We start from the raw sequence: 21,953 nt of genomic DNA, 5'->3' as shown, positions 1-21,953 counted from the left end.
GGAAAGAGGAATTGATTGTTAAACAGGGTTGTCATATTTCAAAAAGTGAAAATCCAGACACAAAAGTTGTTGAGTCATTTTTTAGTTTTGCCCAAAGGAAATTCACCAAAAACTATACTTACGGCATGGTTTGCTGTACATTTGGATTTCCCCCGACATTTCACGGCCTAGGAGCCTCGTACCTACGGGACCGCCTCTCCCGGTATGCCCCACGGAGAGCCTCAAGGCACATAAATAGCAACACCCTAGTGGTCCCGGGCCCTAAGGAAGTTAGATTAGCTTCAACCAGAGCCAGGGCCTTTTCAACACTGGCTCCGGCTTGGTGGAACGCTCTGTCTCAATACCAGGGCCCTGCAGGATCTGATTTCTTTCCGCAGGGCCTGTAAGACAGAGCTGTTCCGCCTGGCCTTTGGCTTGGAGCCAATTTGATTTTCTCCCCCTTTCTTTTTTCTTTTCCTTTCTCCTCCTGCGATGAGGTTTCAATATTTTAATGTTGTATTTTAATGTTATTTTTAAGTTGTATTCATTCAATTTGTTTTTATTATTGCTTGTTAGCCGCCCTGAGCCCGGCCTTGGCTGGGGAGGGCGGGGTATAAATAAAAATTATTATTATTGTTATTATTATTCTTTTTTTTTTCTTCCCAGACACTGCTTCTGACTGCTGTATTCCAGCTACGTCCGGCAAATTCCAGATGTATGGCAACCCTATTGTTAAGCCACTTTGGGAATTACAGCTCTGCGAGGGCGAATCACAATTCTCAGCACCCTTAACAAGCCACACTTCCCAGCATTCTTTGGGAGAAGTCGTGGCAACATTAGAATGCTTCCGATGTCATGGCCTGCATTAAAGTAACCCTTACCCCTTCACTAGTTTTCTGCGAGTCTGAAGAGGTGTTTCTTGTATCGTTGCCTGCTTCCCCAGCATCGGAGCTGCTCTTATTTTCTTCCTCTTTGCAGTCCTTGTCATCTTCATCTGCAGGAGATTTCCGTGACTGCTTGGAAGATTTCTAAGTATATCCATCAAGAGGGGAAGAAAAAAAGACAGCCTGTATTTAAGCATCGTTTACTTGGATGTTCTATATTCTATACAGCAGATTCTGACGGGGCAGTTTCTGGGTTCAATTTCATTTCCATTTTTGTCCCCTGTAATATTATGAATTACATTTATATCCCAACTCTGCTCCAAGGTGCTGAAGGTGACAGATATTATTCTCCCCATTTCCCCACCACTCTCACTATGGCCCTTTGTGGTAACTTAGGCTGAGAGGTAGAAACAGGCCAAGGTCATCAATTGAGACCGACGGAGAGCTTAAATGCTCTTTTTGTGTTGGGTAAGAAGAAGATCAAACCTATCCATTCTGAAGGAAATCAGCCCTGAGTGCTCACTGGAAGGACAGATCCTAAAGCTGAGGCTCCAATACTTTGGCCACCTCACGAGAAGAGAAGACTCCCTGGAAAAGACCCTGATGTTGGGAAAGATGGAGGGCACAAGGAGAAGGGGACGGCAGAGGACAAGATGGTTGGACAGTGTTCTCGAAGCTACCAACGTGAGTTTGACCAAACTGTGGGAGGCAGTGGAAGACAGGAGGGCCTGGCGTGCTCTGGTCCATGGGGTCACGAAGAGTCGGACACGACTAAACGACTAAACAACAACAACAACAAGCCCGAACAGACCCATCTTGAGAAGAGCTTTAAAGTTCTTCACCTTGTCTGCAAGGCCTACTTGGCACACCAGCTCTGGGAGTGTTAAGGATGCTCTCTCTCCTCAGATCACCCACTAGCCATAGAGCAGCTCTAAGGGGTGGGTATATGCAAGTTTTGCATATGTAAGTTGAACCCTTGGAACCGAACCCACATGAGATGAGGGGTTATTGTAGTAAGCCCCTGGAAGTCCTCCTGCTAAGATGGAAATTGAAGTGGTTTCCCATGAGGTAAGACAGAGTGATAACAGCAAGAATGTTTATTGTACTAAGAGAGCTGGACAACAGGGGCAAAGCAACTGCTTATATACATTTATGAAGGCCTGGGACACTCCCAACGTGATTGGCTGTCTAAACTTCCAAGCTGCAAATCATGACTCAGAGTTTAAGGGCCAATGGCAGACGCTCAAATCCTGAAATGTTCTGTGATTGGATGTCATGTATTGAATCAGAACACAGGGGCTCAGAATCCTTAGTCCAGACTCAAGCTCAGGCAAACACAGACCACTGAATACATAACAGGAATGTGACATTGCATCATCATCATCATCATCATCATCATCATCATCATTATTAAAAGAAGTGTCATTATTCCATACTGCTGAAGGGGAAAAAAAGCACTGTATATGGGAAACAGCAACAAGAGGAAACCTCATGGATTACCTTCGAAGTGTAGGATTTTTTCCGTTTTGAACCCGCTTTTTCGTTCTTTCTTTTGCCTTTCCCGTCCTCTTCTACCCGGTCACCTTCCTCCTCGCTGCTGGCGTCTGCCGTATTCCCTCCTTCCCCCTCAGTTTCTGATGAACTTTGTTGCTGAATTGCCTTTGGAATGAGACAAATCGTTGCAGCTTGTTTTGTAACATCCCATATGAGGGAGAAACTGATCTAGAGATACTGGGCACCTTCTACCATTCTACCCAGATGTGAAACAGCCCTACTGTACAGATTGCCTACTTCTAAACAGAGCGGCACGTACTCAGTGCTAACACATGCGCGTCCTGCTATCCGAACGCTCGTTCTATGAAAATTCACTCATCTGAACGTGATGAATTAGTACGCAAATATTGCTATACACACCACAGATTCAGATAACCAAACAGCTGGACCTGCGTGTAGTACAAATAAGCAGCCTTATTATTTGTTTGTGTTTTGCTGGTCCACAGCAGCCATTTTGCCAGAAACTCTGGTGGGAGAGATCGGATGAATAAGGGAGCATTTCTTCCTTCCTTCCTTGTCTTTTGCCAAGTTGTAGTGGATTTCCCTGGGTTTTTTTCTTCTTCATTTGGGAGTCAAAATTCCATGGTTGGGAACGCATTAGAAATGTTTCCAAAGGAGTCTATGGAAATTGGCAACTCACTATGCAAACGCTCACCTAACAAATTATTTCCTGAGAACGTATGTGTTCAGATAGCAAAATCTCCTAATGTACTTAAAACAGATAAAAAGGTGTTGCTGTTTTGGGGAAAGGGAAGGTTAAAGTGATAGAGTTGGTTCCTAGAGAGAAGAGAGAGATTACAGAGGAGACAGTGGCTAGACCACAATCTAGAAAATGGCTGACTCATCTATGTAGGCCATAATCTGACCCTAATAGCAATGGGATGTTTATCTGCACCAGGGGAATTTTTTAAAAGTACCATTAGAAAGGGGAAAGGGGGAAAAGGAAAAGAAAAATGAAATATTTTCTGAGTTATGATCAGGGAAAATGTGAAGAACCGGCTATTTTGCTAATGGCATTGTACAGGTGTCATGTAACAAGTCACTAAACCAAGCAGTGTGGAAGCTGCCACTGATATTATTTTGTTGCTGCTCCAAAATTTAACCTCTTTTTACTAGACCTGACAGGTGGAGGGATGGAAGACAATGAGAAGGACCCAGAAGGGTCCCCAACCATTTGCAATCTTATTTACACACTTCTATGGCATCTGAGATTTCAGCAGGAATTGCCCCCACACTTCCTGGCATAGCTTTGCAACCACAGGGGCCAGACACTTGTTCTTCCTTTTAAAGAAATTCAGAAATGAAAGCTCCGCTTCTCCAGAACTTGAGATCTCTGCTCACTATCACATCCTGTGGTTTGCCCCCTCTCTCATGGGTTTGAGGCATTTTTAATATTTATTGTATTGCTAACTTGTCTTTCCTCAGACTGGGCCCAGAGAGAGGGAGAAAGCAAAGTACAGCCTTTACAAACAAACAAACAAACAAACAAACAAACAAACAAACAAACAAACAAACAATTGGAGCCAACACTGCTAGTTCTAAACCCCAAACAGAAAACATGATGATTCTCAATAAGACCTAGTCTTATTATCGTGATGGATTTGGCATATTATAACTCAACGCCCAGAGGCATTGTTGCTGTAAGATGTTTCCTGTTAACTCTAGACACCTCTGAGGCCCAAAACTGTCTGTACTTTGGGAGAGGCTTAGCTGAGAAAAGCTAAAAGAGAAAAGAAACCATTCTTACCTGGTATCCAGTAAACTTGACACCAGGGTTGTTTTCGATTTCCCACAGGCCTTCGTTAAATCCTTTTCGTTTGTTCGATTTCCCAAACTTGTCTTTATATTCTTTGTACGGGAAGAGATCTTTAGGCCCCAGAAATGCGCTGTGGTTTAATGAAAATGACAGTCAAATGGTAGTTTCATTTGCTATATTAGGTACAGTAATATGACAGTCATTGTTCGGAGAAATTGGTCCCATGAAAAATGGAACTAGTTAGTCCTGACTGTGGCTTTGTTCAGACATCACAATACCAAACCATGGCTTGCCGTCAGACAAAACATAGTTTGGAGCTGCATGCCTGCTTTCCGTTTTCTGTCTGCTCAGCAATGTAGTCTTCAGATGCTGCAGCCTCTGGAGGAGGAACAGCAACTGTTGCTATGGTTTGCCAATTCAGGCATCACAACAAACCATAGTTAGCACAGACTAACTATGTATGGAAGTGAGAGCTGGACCATAAAGAAGGCTGATTGCCAAGGAAGTGATGCTTTTGAATTACGGTGCTGGAGGAGACTCTGGAGAGTCCCATGGACTGCAAGAAAATCAAACCTATCCATTCTTTAAGGAAATCAGCCCTCACTGGAAGGACAGATCGTGAAGCTGAGGCTCCAATACTTTGGCCATCTCATGAGAAGAGAAGACTCCCTGGAAAAGAACCTGATGTTGGGAAAGATGGAGGGCACAAGGAAAAGGGAACGACAGAGGACGAGATGGTTGGATAGTGTCTTCGAAGCTACCAGCATGAGTTTGACCAAACTGCAGGAGGCAGTGGAAGACAGAAGTGCCTGGCATGCTCTGGTCCATGGGGTCACGAAGAGTTGGACACGACTAAACGACCAAACAACAACAACATGGTTTGTGAGCCTCATGTTAAAGTGCTGATTCTGGTTTTGTAACCAAGGAGAAAATATGGGTTTGTCAATTCATACAACATACCATGCAGTTTCCTTAACCATGGCTTGACCTGATGCCTCAATAGAGCCTAACCACAGCCTCATTAATATCAATAGCGTTTAAGTGTGACAAATCTAAATAAGGGCACTTTGCAATGTTGCTTCGCTCTTCCTACTTTTTATTTTGCTTTACAATCTTGCTTCCTGGTTCCAGTCCCAGTGGTTACATTTGGACAGAATGCTGGCCATCAGCCAAGATTAAGTAAATTATCTAGGCACTTATTTCAGACTTCAGTTTTATCCCTCTCAACATCTGAAAATCTCAGAGCTGATTATAGTATTTATGCATTGTGTATGTATAGGACGCGGGTGGCGCTGTGGGTTAAACCACAGAGCCTAGGGCTTGCCAATCAGAAGGTCGGCGGTTCGAATCCTCGCGACGGGGTGAGCTCCCGTTGCTCGGTCCCTGCTCCTGCCAACCTAGCAGTTCGAAAGCACGTCAAAGTGCAAGTAGATAAATAGATATCGCTCTGGTGGGAAGGTAAATGGAATTTCCGTGCACTGCTCTGGTTCGCCAGAAGCGGCTTAGTCATGCTGGCCACATGACCCGGAAGCTGTACGCCGGCTCCCTCGGCCAATAAAGCAAGATGAGCGCCGCAACCCCAGAGTCAGCCACGATGGGACCTAATAGTCAGGGGTCCCTTTACCTTTAGAAGAAACCTTGGCTTCAGATCGTGGTCTAGAGACAAACAACCCTGTTATGCTCAGGCATAACACTATGTCTGTGTACAACATTCTTATTTACTCGGGCTCCAGTGTGTTCCCACTGGTGGTACTTCAAACATGGCACTAGCCACAATCCTTATATTCTGTAGTTTCTTGAGAAATCTTGCTGTTTGATGCACTGTCCCTCAAACCGTCTTTCATCCAATTTGAAAACGTAGGCCACATTCACTTTGCAGGTTAGCTGAGGTGTGTACATTTGAGACAGCATGTGAATGGAAGCTTTTCCTCCAATGACCTCCCCACCCCCTTGCCGGGATCCTGATCCAGCTTGTACTCCCCATCCCTGCTACTTACTTAAAAAAACACCCATTCATGTCACTGCTAAGAATGTCAATTGTGCCTTGTCCAGTTTGGCTCTGTAGCTGAGGGGATGGCTTGCGCCAACTTCCCATGTGGTCAACCTCTCATGTAGTCCAGCACAGAAGGACCCCAAATAACAGGGGTACTGTGAGACAGAACATCAATAATAATAATAATAATAATAATAATAATAATAATAATAATAATAATAATAATTTATTGTTTCTACCCTGCCCATCTGGCTGGGTTTCCCCATGAGCTTAGCGCAATATTAATTCAAGGCTAGTTCTTGCTACTATGGGTGTTCTGCTGATGTTCAAGATAATTCCCGTGGTGCTTATGCATCAGTGGTTCACAAATCATGTACAGTGATGTGGGCTGAGTTGAGGTCTTAGGCTATTGCAACAGTTTGAATGTTCACTTGTTTCGCTGTCCACTCATCACTGTATTGCAACAAGACTGCTCATGTGTCTAAGGTTACTTGTCCCTCAAAGTAGATGTGTCATAAACATACGTTTAGAGCTGATTGGAAAATGTTTATTGAATATATAGGGGGAAATTGTGTACAGTTGAAAACGTAGTAGTAGTAGTAATAATAATACTTATACCCCACCCATCTGACTGGGTCTCCCCAGCCACTCTGGGCGGCTTCCAACAGGATATTAAAAACACATTAAAAGATCAAACATTAAGAACTTTCCTAAACAACTGGCTACATTAAGATATATTCAACAGTGTAGATAAGTTTTGATGGATGGTTGAGTTTATGTAAAATATGCAGGGATTTATGATATGCAAAATGAACCATGGAAAGAGAAGAAGGGAAATCATTTATATTTTAAGGATGTTTAAATGAGTATTCTAAATGGTAAAACAGAAAATTTAATTTTACACACACACACACACACACACACACACACACACACACGTCAGTGTTACTGCAAACCTGGGACACATTACACATGCAGACACATTGTACTCTTATCACAGACACATTGTACTCTTACCACCCTAACAGAAATGGATGGAGATCCCAAACGATACCAGTGGGTGTATGTTAACTCTGCACTGCTTCCTAACTCTATGATTAGGACACTCTGCAGTGCTATTTCAGTTAAATGTTAGGTGAACCTGCCCTCCTGTGGTGAAACTGCAAATTGCCACTTCCAGCGGCCTGCAATTTGCTGCCTGTCCGTATTGGGGTAGCATTGATAAAATCTTTTAGCCACATAAACGTTGCCGATTTCCTTGGCATTCAGAAAGACCTTTGAGCTCGTCCTGTGGTTGCTTAGTGGGGAGCAAAATACAATCCGTTGCAGAAATTTCCCTCCCTGGTACGCAGGATGGCGGCCCCACAAACAAACGAGATCAATACGTGTATTTTTAGCTTGTTTCTAAAATGCGATTCGGGATAACAAATGTAAGGGAGTAACCTACAGTCACAAACTGGTAGCAAATCTAAACGCCTGCTTGACTGAACACCACGGGAGCAGGGGCAAAACACAGCACTCATAATAACGCTAACAATATATAGATAGATTAGATAGATAGATAGCACTAATAATAATCAGTACAAACCGAGATTAACAACAGCATCAAAATACTATTGTGGATGGTCCTCTTTGCAGGCCGCAGCAGACATCTTTAGAGCATTACGGCCATCTTTTTGAGCTGCAAAGCTGGCAACCTGTTTTTGTAATGGTTTTATTGTGGTCTGCCAACAGATAGCAAATGAAGAAGAGGAGAGTTTGGATTTGATATCCCACTTTATCACTACCCTAAGGAGTCTCAAAGCGGCTAACAATCTCCTTTCCCTTCCTCCCCCACAACAAACACTCTGTGAGGTGAGTGGGGCTGAGAGACTTCAGAGAAGCGTGACTGGCCCAAGGTCACCCAGCAGCTGCATGTGGAGGAGCAGGGAATCGAACCCAGTTCACCAGATTACAAGTCCACTGCTCTTAACCACTACACCACAGTGGTTCAGTCAGGGCCTGGCCAGCTCTTGCTCCCAAAGGGTTTTCCACACAAATAAAGCTCTGAGATCTCTATACAAGCAAGGAGGCAAAAGTAATGCACTACATCAGGGATGTCCAACTGGTCGTCCGCAATCAACAGGCGGTAGATCGCGGGCTCATTTTCCTATGTGGGGGGAAAAGAGCATCCGCGCAGGTGTTGTCCTGACCTGGCAAGAGTCTCTCGTTGCTCGGCCACCGGCGCCCTGCTAGGCCGGTGTGTGTGAAGCCCCTGCTGGCAGGCTGCATCAACTTCACTCCAGCAGGTGGCTTTGTGGATCCCTGGGCGTGCCGGTCTACCCATGTGATTGGGCCCTCATGGGAGTGTCACCAGGGACAAAGGCCCACCTAAGCACTGTAGGTGAGGCGAGAGCAGCGGAGTGTATAATCTTTTGTAAGTGATCTATGGCGTGTCCCCCTAAAAAGCAGAAGAACTGTGGCTTGTCCCCCTAAAGAAGGTCAACAATTTTGGTGTGTCCCCCCCAATGGGTAGATCACTGCCAGTTTTTCATTCCGGGAGTAGATTGTGAAGTCTCTTGGGAGTTGGACATCCGTGCACTACATCAACTAAGGTAAAGGTAAACGGACCCCTGACCATTAGGTCCAGTCGTGGCCGACTCTGAGATTGTGGCATTCATCTCACTTTATTGGCCGAGGGAGCTGGCATACAGCTTCCGGGTCATGTGGCCAGCATGACTAAACTGCTTCTGGCGAACCAGAGCAGCGCACGGAAACGGCGTTTACCTTCCCGCCGGAGCGGTACATTTATCTACTTGCACTTTGACGTGCTTTCGAACTGCTAGGTTGGCAGGAGCTGGGACCGAGCAATGGGAGCTCACCCTGTTGCGGGGATTCGAACCGCCGACCTTCTGATCGGCAAGTCCCAGGCTCTGTGGTTTAACCCACAGCACCACCTGCATCCCTTACTACATCAACTACCTCCCCACAAACACAGGTCCACGGGGCAAGTGCAATGATAATGCACAGCCATATGAGCATATGAAGAAGTGTGCATGCACATGAAAGCTCATAAAAAAATACAAAATAAGCAAACTTAGTTGGTCTCTTAAGGTGCTACTGGAAGGAATTTTTTTTATTTTGTTTCGACTACGGCAGGCCAACATGGCTACCTACCTGTAACAAGCACAGCCATATGTTGTTTATGCAGAATTTTGCTACATATTAGTGTGAATTTAAAAAAGTTCAATGAATAAAAATGCAATTAAAAAAAAAATCCAGACTTATAAACATCACTGAAGTATTCATAAGCAACTTTGTGTGTGTGTGTGTGTGTGTGTGTGTGTGTGTAACTCAGCTCTGGCACCTCTCAGATGGGTGGCACTGCCATTATAAGAGAAGGGAGGCATTCATGGTGAGTTCCGGCACCTTTTTTTCTAGAAAAAAATGCCCTGTTATAATCATAACGAATTAAATCTGTATACTGCCCTTCATCTGAAGATCCAAGGGCGTTTCACAACAGAAAAATACAAAACAAGAATACAAAATGTGTAATAAAACAAAAACAAACCAATAAGGCTCCTCCCACAAACACATTTAAAGAGCCATAGATTGTATAGTGAGCCAAAGGCCTAGGAGAAGAGGAATGTTTTTGCCTGGTGCCTAAAGATATGTAGTGAAGGCGCCAGGCAAGCCTCCCTGGGGAGAGCATTCCACAAATGTGGCGTCACCACAGAAAAGGCCTGTTCCTGCATTGCCACCCTCCAGACCTTTTGTGGAGGAGGCACACAAGGTGATGAAGGTGATGATCGCAGGGAATAATAATAATAATAATAATAATAATAATAATAATATGTATTTATATCCCGCCCTCCCCGGCCAAAGTCGGGCTCAGGGCGGCTAACATCAGATATATAACACTAGTATAAAATCAAACAAAATTAAGTTACCTTGTAAAAATAGGTCAAAATCAAATTAAAGTCTAATTAGATGGCTTTCCGCAGGGTTAGGTTTGGAAACAGTAAGTGCTCATACCTTGCAGTATTGCGGTCCTTAGATATATCTGTTCCATTTCTATCGAGCCCTCCCTCCCAAGAAACATAAGGTGGCAAACAGCCAAGCAGTAAAAAAAATACAATTAAAATATCGTTTATATATAGTGATGAATTGCCACTTAATTGTTCATTGCATATGTATTTTTAAAAAATAAAATAAAATTACAGTACATGGATTAGTCTAGGCCAGGCTTCCTCAACCTCGGCCCTCCAGATGTTTTTGGCCTACAACTCCCATGATCCCTAGCTAGCAGGACCAGTGGTCAGGGATGATGGGAATTGTAGTCTCAAAACATCTGGAGGGCCGACGTTGAGAAAGCCAGGTCTAGGCCACAGTGAGGGGAAAGTCTTAGGCAGAGTTTACCCTAAAAAAGCACATTCTTTCCCTTAAAGAATTCTGGAGACTGTGGTTTATCTCACACAGAGTTACAGTTCCCAGCAACTACAGCGCCCAGAATTCTTTGAGGTACAGAACGTGCTGTGAATGTGCTTTAGAAGTATACAGCCTGTTTACAGCCTTAACGAATGCAGAAAACTTCAGTCTCCTACCAATTTCAAAGCAAGCTCATTCCTTGAAGAGAAGCACTGGGCTCAAATGGTTTAAAAGCATATTTTTAAAAGGGTGTACGTTTGTTCACTTACGTTTCATGAGTCCCGAAAAAGAAGATGGGGTACTTATTTGCGGGAGGCTTCACAGCTCCCTCAGGGAGTTCGTCAATCTGTTGGGAAGAAACAGATGTGGGCTCATTACCAAATGTCCAATGAGTCTGACGGTAAGGGAGGACTGGCTGCAAATTTCAAAGAACACAGCATAATGGACAATGCAGCTGGCCAACTCACGGATTCCTAAACATGCATATGGCTGGTACATGAGCCAGTTCAGACCCTCCAGGTGTCCCTATTTTCCAGGGACAGTCCCAGATTTCCAGAAGCTGTCTTGGTTTCTGATTTGATCCCTGAATGTCCCGCTTTTCCTGAGGAAGTCCCTATTTTCATCAGAATATGGAGTTATGTCAGGGGTGAGCAAACTTTTTCAGCAAGGGGCCAGTTCACTGTCCCTCAGACCTTGTGGGGGGGCGGACTATATTTTTTTTTGGGGGGGGGGGAATGAACGAATTCCTATGCCCCACAAATAACCCAGAGATGCATTTTAAATAAAAGCACACATTCTACTCAAGTAAAAACACCAGGCAGGCCCCACAAATAACCTAGAGATGCATTTTAAATAAAAGGACACATTCTACTCATGTAAAAACATGCTGATTCCCGGACCATCCACGGGCCGGACTGAGAAGGCGATTGGGCCAGATCCGGCCCCTGAGCCTTAGTTTGCCTACCCATGAGTTATGTGATCCCATGAGCCAAGGAGATAAGTACCATATTTTTCCGTGTATAACACGCCCCCGTGTATAAGACGACCCCTATTTTTGGAGACCCCCCCAAATTAAGGAAATGGGGGGAGATTGCCCAGAGTTGTTCAGCTTATTTTTGGGGGGGGATTGCACAGAGGTGTTGAGCTTTTTAAGAGGGGGATTGCCGCCAATCGCTCACCCGCAAGACCGCCACTGCCAATCACACGCCTCGCAGAAGAAATTGTCAAAAGCAGCTGCCAATCACATGTCCAATTGACAGAGCAGCAGCCAATCGTCAGCAGGCCACCAATCAACCACCACCAATCAATCGCCGCTAACAATCTCCTGCTTGTGGCTGCCACCAATCGACCGTCCCCCCTCTGCACTATCTGTGTATAAGACGACCCCCAATTTTTAGCATTTCTTTTTTATATAAGAAAAAACTGCCTAACACAGTGGTACCTCGGGTTACATACGCTTCAGGTTACAAACGCTTCAGGATACAGACTCCTGTAACCCAGAAATAGTACCTCGGGTTAAGAACTTTGCTTCAGGATGAGAACAGAAATTGTGCAGAGGCCCCATTAGCTAAAGTGGTGCTTCAGGTTAAGAGCAATTTCAGGCTAAGAACGGACCTCCAGAACGAATTAAGTTCTTAACCCGAGGTACCACTGTACACAGAAATATTTGGTAACTAGACAACCTTTAAAAGGCATCTGAAAGCGGCTCTGTATAGGGAAGAGAGCAAAGGGAAGAGTCCTGTGGAGCTCATGTCCTGCTTGTGGGCTTCCCACAGGCATCTGGTGGCCACTGTGAGAACCGGATATTGGACTAAATGGGCCATTGGTCTGATCCAGAAGGTTCTTCTCATGTTCTTAAAATGGGGTAGCTGTGTACAAACACACCTCGATTTGACTGGCAGTTGGTAGAACCCCTGCTTTCATTTCAGGGGGAAATGTGAACATCTGCAAATATGAGAAACTGACTGTGGAAATGTACTAGGACAGGGGTGGCCAGCTTCCAAGAGAATGTGATCTACTTGTGGAATTAAAACTGGCAGTAATCTACCCCTGTTTTGGGGGGGTTCAGGTCAAAGTTGTTGAGCTTTTTTAGGGAGGGGAGTAGCCCCGTTTTTAGGGGGTTTGGGAGGGAGGCATAAGTTGCTTAGCTTTTTGGGGGGCACAATGTTTTTACATTCTTTGGGGGTCTCACTGGAGGATCTCACCGAAGGATTGCTGGGGGGAAAACAGCCTCAGTTTGTAAACTCCGGCTTCCGTTTTCCAACAACGGAGGGTGGGGTGGGGCGAGGGGCCGGGGCCGGAAGGGGGCCAGCGGTCGACCGCGATCAACCAAAACCTCGCAGGGATCGACCAGTAGATCGCGACCGACCTGTTGGACATCCCTGTACTAGGACAAAACCCTGTCCAGCATAAATTGAGTATGACTGGTCAGTTTTATTTAAGATAAAACAGCATTACCAGGGTCAGAAAATTGATCAAGTGGCCATCAATAAATATCTAGGGCTATATCTTTTTGCAAACAAGAGCTTCAAGGCTCAAATGCAGTGACTGTATGTGGATGCTGCAATAAATCATAGTTTCGTGCAACGGGAATGAGCTCTCTCTTGGGATCACACGTTCTTCCATCCTCTCCTGCACAGAGCTCTGAGACTTTCATTTCTCCTATTACTTAACTACGGCTTCCTATGTTGTGGAAATTGGGAACAAGCAAAATCTGTCAAGGTCGATATTGTTCCAAGATCCCTTCATTCTGCAAGGAGGTGGACTAGATGCCTTGAAAGGCCCCCCAGAACTCCAAAATTCTATGAAAGAGGAAAAAAAGGGATGAGCAGGAAGGTGGAGACCACAATTTTGGGCATGGCAAGCAAAGGTCACCCACAAATTCTACATCCCTGTCCTTAAAATCCCCTTCTTTGCTATTTTTTTGTTTTCCACCTTAGTTTTAGCCAATTGATGGCCTTCAAGGGGTAAAAAAAAGGCACTCATCTCTTCCAAGTTAAAAACAACAATTCCCTGTCTGGTCACCTTAGTGGAAATGAGGTGGGCAATTATGTACAAGCCAAAAAATATGTGCTTAAAAATATTGCTCACATTTGTATTTGTCCCTTTCTCCAGGGAACTCAAGACACAGCAACCCTGTGAGGTGGGCTTGATCAGGCAGGGTTGTTAACTACAGGGGGGGGGGGAGCCTAAATGCCGAGAGCTGGATCCCCTCTATGGCTGTGCCCCCCAATATAAGAATTGGGGTGTGGGGAGGTGAGCCATCAGAGACACAACCGCAGGACCAGTGAAACATGATCATTAATTTTGTGAGGGAACGTCTGAAAAGGCTCTACATGCCGCCTTTGAATGCTTATGGTCTGTTTTCTCCCTGAGAGAGCCATACGGCTAAAAATTGGGGGGGGTGCCAAACCCCCCAAAAACCCACACACAAGAATGTGCTGTAACACACACACAGTCCCCATTGGCCATGACAACTCCCTGCCATTTCGCTAGCTGGATCGCCTCAGCACCAGAGGAAAGCTGCTGCTATTTTCCCACTCAAGGAACCGTGAGGAGGACAGCAGCCATGACTGCAGAAACTCCCCCTCCTTCCATCCCTCCGACTAGCCCTGTTCACTCCCCAAAGCTTTTGTTATGGCGAACCCCTTCCCCGAGCATGATTGGCTGCTTCTCGCAGTGTTGGCGGAGACCCTATAGCGAGGGGGTGTGTGTAGAAAGAAAGAAACCCCCTCAATGCTTGGAGCTACGGAACAAAAGGCAGATGAGAGCAGCAGCCTCTGTTAGTCAAATCGACAGGAGAGGCGGCCCCCATTCCACTGAGGGAAATAATGCAGATTCTGAAGTGCCGGCTATAATAATCACCACCCACAACTAGAGTGCAGGTTTGGTCTGAAGCAGCAAAATCGACTCCTTTCACTCCCCCTGCCCACTGTGCATGAATACAAGATCCATGCTAGCAGCAGAGGGTGCGACCATTTCCATCAGGTCTGCCTAAACAGATACAGAAAGCTTTTCAGAAACAGATCACAGCTGTTCAGCAGTCTCCCTCATTGCTAGAGAAGAAAGGAATCCGAGTGGGGTTTTTTTGGGAGGGGGGCAGGGAGATGCTCCATCCCCCTTGTATTCTCAGTAGGGTCAGAATTCAGCTCCTCCTTGCTGCTGTTTGAAAGCCCAAAGTACAGTGGTACCTTGGTACTCAAACGGCTTGGCTCCCGAGCAAACTGTCTCCCAAATGCCGCAAACCTAGAAGTGAGTGCTCTGGTTTGTGAACGTTTTTCGGAAGCCGAACGTCTGACGTGGCTTCCGATTGAGCGCAGGAAGCTCCTGCAGCCAATCGGAAGCCGAGCCTTGGTTTTTGAACTGTTTCGGGAGTCAAACAGACTCCCAGAACGGATTAAGTTTGAGAACCAAGGTACCACTGTATACAAATACAAACAATGTCTTCCCCCACATTAATATATACAGGGAGTGGCATCCTACTTTGGCCATACTTAGAGTAGACCTTGTGAAATTAATCCACCTAAGTTAATCATGTCCAGGGCTTCCCTCCTCCCCAGCCGGAACTCGGTGGAACTCGATTCCAGCACCTCTCAGGTGGGCGCCATTGCCATTATAAGAGAACAAGGGAGGTGTTAATGGTGGGTTCCGGGAATCTCTTTTTCTAGAAAAATAGCACTATTGTAATTGTAATTAATTTAATTTGCATACCGCCCTTCATCCAAAGATCCAAGGCTGTTCTACCTGAAGTGGTCCACCTCACTTTGCCTGGCTGGCTTCTGTTTCCTCTTTTTAAAGGTAAAGGGACCCCTGACCATTAGGTTCAGTCGTGACAGACTCTGGGGTTGCGGCGCTCATCTCGCTTTATGGGCCGAGGGAGCCGGCGTAAAGCTTCCGGGTCATGTGGCCAGCATGACTAAGCCACTTCTGGCAAACCAGAGCAGCGCACGGAAATGCCGTTGACCTTCTCGGAGCGGTACCTATTTATCTACTTGCACTTGACGTGCTTTCAAACTGCTAGTCCCTTCCAACTTTACGATTCTCTGATTCCATCAGTTTGCCCCTCTCCTCAATATCTCTATGAAGGGGCAGCCTGGAATTCTTAGCACCCAAACAAAGATACTTGGTTTAGAGTTCTTTTGCGCAATCATAAACTGCCGAACCATCTTCATACAAAGGGAGGGAATGCTAAATGTTAAGCTCACCACACCTCTTGAATTTTCCCTGCACTGGAAAAGGATTCTTCTTTTTAGAAATGTACTCATTCCTTCAGCCATTTCCCATTTCTGTCTGTCTTAATTGTTGTGTTTCCTTTGCTGGCCAAATGGTACTTTTATTTTTTGCAACGTGGCACAGCAAACTGCACCTGATATCCCACATTAGGCCTAAACCCGTATGAATGGCACTGTTATTTTCTGCATCTGAAACAGGTGTGTTCCTGTCCGTTAAGAACGCTGATGTGAACATTTTCTCTTTCGCTCCTTCACTTTAGAAGGACAGGGAAGATATAACACTTTTTAAGAAGATGGGATTATTCTGCATTCAAAGATGAATATATATATATATATATATATATGAGCATCTCTCTATAAGAAAGAGGAATCAGCAAAAAAAGAAAAGAAAAGAAGGCTGATTTGAACAGGCAAAAAAGTGGTGCATTTGAAAATCAACCGAAAAATAACCAAAGGTGGCAAGTAATAGCAAAGAAAAGGCTCCCTCTTCCTGCCACTGTATCTCTTAGGGCTAAAACCTTTATTTACCCATCTGCCATCACCTAAAACATAGCTGCTGCAACTAGTTCAGGCTTCCTCAACCTCGGCCCTCCAGATGTTTTTGTCCTACAACTCCCATGATCCCTAGCTAGCAGGACCAGTGGTCAGGGATGATGGGAATTGTAGTCTCAAAACATCTGGAGGGCCAAGGTTGAGTAAGCCTGAACTAGTTCATTGCTGCAGTCTTTTCAAGGGGGATGAGAGTAAGGGCTGCATTTTCGGCAGTGGACCACCCAATAATAATTGGATTTATGAACGGCCCTTCCTCCAAAACTTCAGATGGGTGTACATTCTTTGCATCATCTTCCCAGTTTCTTCATCACAACTGATCCTGTGAGGTGGGTTAGGCTCAGAGATGCTGCTGACTGCTCCAAAGTTATCCAATCAGCTTTATTGTTGGGGGCAGGATTTGAACCCATTCTTTTACATAGTGTTTTTGTGTCAGTGTCACGTGGGTAGGTTCTCTTTGTGTTCATGTATTCATTTTCATTGGCATTGAGAGGTTGGTTGCCTTCAGATGACTGTGGTGAGTTGTTTGCGTGTCTGCGTGGAGCAGGCATAGTCAAACTCGGCCCTCCAGAAGTTTTGGGACTACAACTCCCATCATCCCTAGCTTACAGGACCAGTGGTCAGGGATGATGGGAGTTGTAGTCCCAAAACATCTGGAGGGCTGAGTTTGCCCATGCCTGGTGTGGAAGGTTGTTGGGTCATGTTAACCATATTGAAGATCCTGTTCTCCTCTCTGTATACAGCAACCTGCGTCAGGCTGAGTAGCTGCATGTAAGTGGCCCTCTAAATCTCAACAGATCATTATTTACCTCTCCAAGCCCCATTCCAAACTGAATATATTTACGACAAAGTTTATTATATCATTTGAACGGCAATCGGATTCATGCACATAGTGGTGCTCTATAAAACAAATTACTCTCCACGAAGAAGGCAGGCACTCCGGTGTAGCCACCAGCATGTTAAGAGTTGCATCTGGTAGCTCCAGGTTCGAATCCTGACACCTGAGCTAGCCTCACGCCCAGGGGAATCACTATGCCTATCTTTCGAGGCATCCTCAAGAGTAGGGCTGTGGAATAAATTGCCATATGCTTGAATGCTATCCATTGAAATAGCATTGTGATAAGTGTTTCAACAAGACAATATACCAATGAACAAAAGGTGGAGATTTAACAACTTCCCAGGGGGTAGCTCAGCTGAACAGATATGGCAAAGTAAACAAAGAATATAAACAAAGAACTGAAAAGCTCTTCTTTCTTCCCTCACAATCACCCCCACCAGTGGAAAAAAGAGGAGGAGAATACCTTTCCTCCATATTAAAAATGAAGGGTTAATAATAATAATAATAATAATAATTAAAGGAGACTATCTTTTTGCTTAGGGGACGCGGGTGGCGCTGTGGGTAAAAGCCTCAGTGCCTCGGGCTTGCCGATCGAAAAGGTTGGCAGTTCGAATCCCCGCGGCGGGGTGCGCTCCCGTTGCTCGGTCCCAGTGCCTGCCAACCTAGCAGTTCGAAAGCACCCTCGGGTGCAAGTAGATAAATAGGGACCACTTTCTAGCATGAAGGTAAACGGCGTTTCCGTGTGCAGCTCTGGCTCACCAGAGCAGCGATGTCACGCTGGCCACGTGACCCGGAAGTGTCTTCGGACAGCGCTGGCCCCTGGCCTCTTGAGTGAGATGGGCGCACAACCCCAGAGTCTGGCAAGACTGGCCCGTACGGGAAGGGGTACCTTTACCTTTACCTATCTTTTTGCTTGCCTGCCCTCCCTCCCTCCCTTTGATAAAAAGGGAGAAATTGGTGGGATGATTAACTGGCTTTTGGGGGGTGGCTTCTGTGGGGGGGGGGGGAATGGAGGGGAGAAGATTTAGCTGGCTGCCATATGCTGAAATGGGAGGTTAGGTATCATGTGAGAATGATGGGGAGCGTGTTTTTCAGTAAGCAGTGCAAGCAAATGCGTGGCTACTCACAAGCAAGCCCTACTGAGTTCAATGAGGCTTACTCCCAGGAAAATAGAAGTTAGTTTAGTTGAAATCAGCAGTGCTTATACGTGCACAGATTCCACTTAGACCCCTGAGTGGGGAAGCAGATGCAACTTGACTAGTAAATCACTTAAACTACTCGTAAGTAAGTTGAAAATATATTAAATATATTATATAGAAGCTGTTTAAAAAAATAAAAATAATTCAATCTACTACTTCCTTACATTTTAGATCACTTAAACTACTCATAAATAAGTTGAAAATATATTAAATATATTACATAGAAGCTGTTTTTTAAAAAATAAAAATAATAAAATAAAAATAATTAAAAATAATAATAAAAAATACTTCCTTACATTTTAAATCGCTTAAACTACTCATGAATAAGTTGAAATATATTAAATATATTATATAGAAGCTGTTTTAAAATAATAATAATAATAATAATAATAATAATAATAATAATATAATTCAATCTACTACTTCCTTACATTTTAAGGCCCGCCACTGCTGCAGATATATACCATGATATACCGAGACATCGTTATATTTAGCTGGTTATATACAGGTATCGCGATGTTGAAAACCAGATATGTCCCAGCCCTACTCAAGAGCACTTAACAGGGAACTGAACCACAGTAAGATGGGGTTGTTGTTTTTTCTTGCAAGTCTAAGAATCCAGGCCACAAAGCACAGTAGCTGGGCAGAGGGTGGACTGCTTCAGACCTGGCAAACATCCAGGTCTTTAAGCATCATGGCAACCTTCACTAGATTCCTTCAGAACCCTCCTAGCTGGCACCCTGGAGACTGAACAGAACCGTCTCCAAAAATAGCACCAAGACGTAAACTCCCAACAAACTCTCTCTCTCTAAAAAATACGGCTAACCTATTCCTAACTGTTCCGTGCCTGATTCTACTAGCTTTCCCTCCCTGTCTACTCACCAGCAAAATTACACCAGGAAGGTTGATCTTTCCTGCCTTCTGAGGCATAGACCCCTTTCTTAAACCAATTCTGCCATATACAAGTAAATGTGGATGTTTAGAAAGCTGTGGAGGGTGCATGGGTGTTTTGCGGGTTTCCCATGGGCATCTGGTTGGACACTGCGAGAAAAGGATGCTAAACTAGACGGGACATGGGCCTGATACAGCAGGCTCTTTTTATGTTATCTAAGGTAAAGGGACCCCTGACCATGAGTCCAGAGTCCAGTCATGGCCGACTCTGGGGTTGTGGCGCTCATCTCGCTTTATTGGCTGAGGGAGCCGTCGTACAGCTTCCGGGTCATGTGGCCAGCAAGACAAAGCCACTTCTGGCAAACCAGAGCAGCGCACGGAAACGCAGTTTACCTTCCCGCCGGAGCAGTACCTATTTATCTACTTGCACTTTGATGTGCTTTCAAGCTGCTAGGTTGGCAGGAGCAGGGACCGAGCAACGGGAGCTCACCCCGTCATGGGGATTCGAACCGCCGACCTTCTGATCGGCAAGTCTGTGGTTTAACCCACAGCGCCACCCGTGTCCCTTCTTATGTTATCTAGGTGTGTGCTTATCCAGCTGTTCCTGCAATTCCTTGTGTTACATGGTTCAAGCACGTTATTTTATACAGTCATACCTCATGTTACATCCGCTTCATGTTATGTTCTTTCAGGTTACGTCCCGCGGTGACCCGGAAGTACCAGAAAGGGTTACTTCTGAGTTTTGCTGCTCGCGCATGCGCAGACGTGCAAAATGACGTCACGTGCATGCACAGAAGCAGCTTTTGCAACCCGCGCGTGTGCAGACGCGCCGCTGCAGGTTGCACTCTTTTCATGTTCTGAATGGGCCTCCGGAACAGATCACGTTCGCAACCAGAGGTACCACTGTAACCAGGATGCAGAAACCTGCAGTGTTTTCCTACATGTGCCTCCCCCCCCCATCTTCTTCTTGTGGTCTATATTGCTACTGCTTTTCTTTTGAAACTTTGGGTTGGTGTTTAGATGAATGTCCTTTTTGGGGTGGTAAACCTTTGAATGTTGAGATGAAAAAGTGGGGTACACACTTTCAAAATATAAATACATAAAAACGTGGCCACATTTTTATCTACCCGGACACTGAGGTCCAGCGCGGAGGGCCTTCTGGTGGTTCCCTCACTGCAAGAAGCCAAGTTACAGGGCACTGTAATCCTGCCAATGTTCTTTTTCTGTTTACAATTTATCTGTAAATATTCAGTAAACCATTTCCATTTTTTATATAAAATGTTTGTATTCTCGATTTCTTATTCTCCAGTAAGTTTTGCCATTTCTGCATATTCCGTAAGTTTTTATTTCCATTCTTCCTTTGCTGGGACTTCTCTTTGTGTATATTTCAAAATTTTGTATATGGATGTTTCAAGATGGCCTATATCTGCAATGCCTAATAAAGGTTTGGAAAAAGAAAGAAGGCATTTTCTTTTAAACACAGTATCATCTTTTGTTTATTAAATTGCAAGTTACTCTCCTCTCAGTATACCTTCTGCACTGAGCAGTGTGGATTCTTATTGAAATTTAACTGTTTTAAAAACCAGATCTTTAGCCAATTACAAATTCCATAGCTGATTGATATCCCTAGGAAAAGAATACATACTTCTTATCTTAATGATCCATAGCAATGGTAGATGCTGAACACCCACAAATTAGTTCAAATGTTTCCTGACCAATGTGATGCAATTGCTAAACTACCCAGGGCCATTGTGAAAGACTGGCAACAACCCTATGGAAGAACAGAACCTAGAACGAATCCTGTCTTTAATTTAAAAGGCAGCAGGGAGCACTTCACACAAGATAATCATTCAGAAGTCCAACTTAACACACAATGGGTAACATCCAATATAATCCAACATAAAACCCATTGGTTAACTGGAATGGGCTCTCATGTATGTCAGCCCATTTTTTACTAACTACTGTAAAAGGTAAAAGGTAAAGGACCCCTGGACGGCTAAAGTCACCAGTCAAAGGTGACTATGAGGTTGCGGCGCTCATCTCGCTTTTCAGGCCGAGGAAGCCAGCGTTTGTCCACAGACAGCTTTCCGGGTCATGTGCCCAGCATGACTAAACCGCTTCCGGCACCACGGAACACCATGACGGAAACCAGAGCGCACGGAAACGCCATCTACCTTCCCGCCGCAGCGGTACCTATTTATCTACTTGCACTGGTGTGCTTTCAAATTGCTAGATTGGCAGGAGCTGGGACAGAGCAACGGGAGCTCACCCCGTCGCGGGGATTCGAACCGCCGACCTTCCAATCGGCAAGCCCAAGAGGCTCAGTGGTTTAGACCACAGTGTCACCCCAGCCATCTTAACTACTGTAAGCACTTCCAGAGCTAAGTGATGCTCTATTTTTTTTAAAAAAAACACAGTATGTTTTTGCAGAGAGAAACAGCAGTAACTGATAATGGTAACTTCTGGGTTGATTCTCAAGCTGGAGATCTTTGGAATGGAATAAACAGAAACAGCAGGAACACTGCTGATTGTAAGCTTTCCCATTTATAGCATGATGATCACAATCTTGTCTACTCAGAACAGGAGCTGAAGTGGTTGCCTCAGGGTGGCAGGCTCCTGGGGGTGATTCTACGGCACCTGGCACCCTCCAATCACTAGTGTTGGTTGCCCAC

At 45.0% G+C, this 21,953-nt stretch overlaps 1 protein-coding gene across 1 annotated transcript in view; it reads right to left on the bottom strand.

Annotated features, from left to right (window-relative positions):
• Positions 1-21,953, bottom strand: part of HDGFL3 (HDGF like 3) — a 51,836-nt gene that overhangs the window by 3,874 nt on the left and 26,009 nt on the right. The window contains exons 2-5 of the mRNA XM_081888798.1: positions 10,843-10,919; positions 4,165-4,303; positions 2,364-2,522; positions 861-1,007 (exon numbers count right to left, since the gene is read on the bottom strand). Coding sequence (XP_081744924.1) covers positions 861-1,007; positions 2,364-2,522; positions 4,165-4,303; positions 10,843-10,919 — 522 coding nt within the window. The remainder of the gene's footprint in view (positions 1-860; positions 1,008-2,363; positions 2,523-4,164; positions 4,304-10,842; positions 10,920-21,953) is intronic.

The sequence above is a fragment of the Podarcis melisellensis genome (genome assembly GCF_964234715.1).
Source record: "Podarcis melisellensis genome assembly, chromosome: 14".
NCBI lineage: Eukaryota > Metazoa > Chordata > Lepidosauria > Squamata > Lacertidae > Podarcis > Podarcis melisellensis.
Note: the sequence above shows the minus strand (reverse complement) of the source record. Positions and strands in the feature narration are given on the sequence as shown.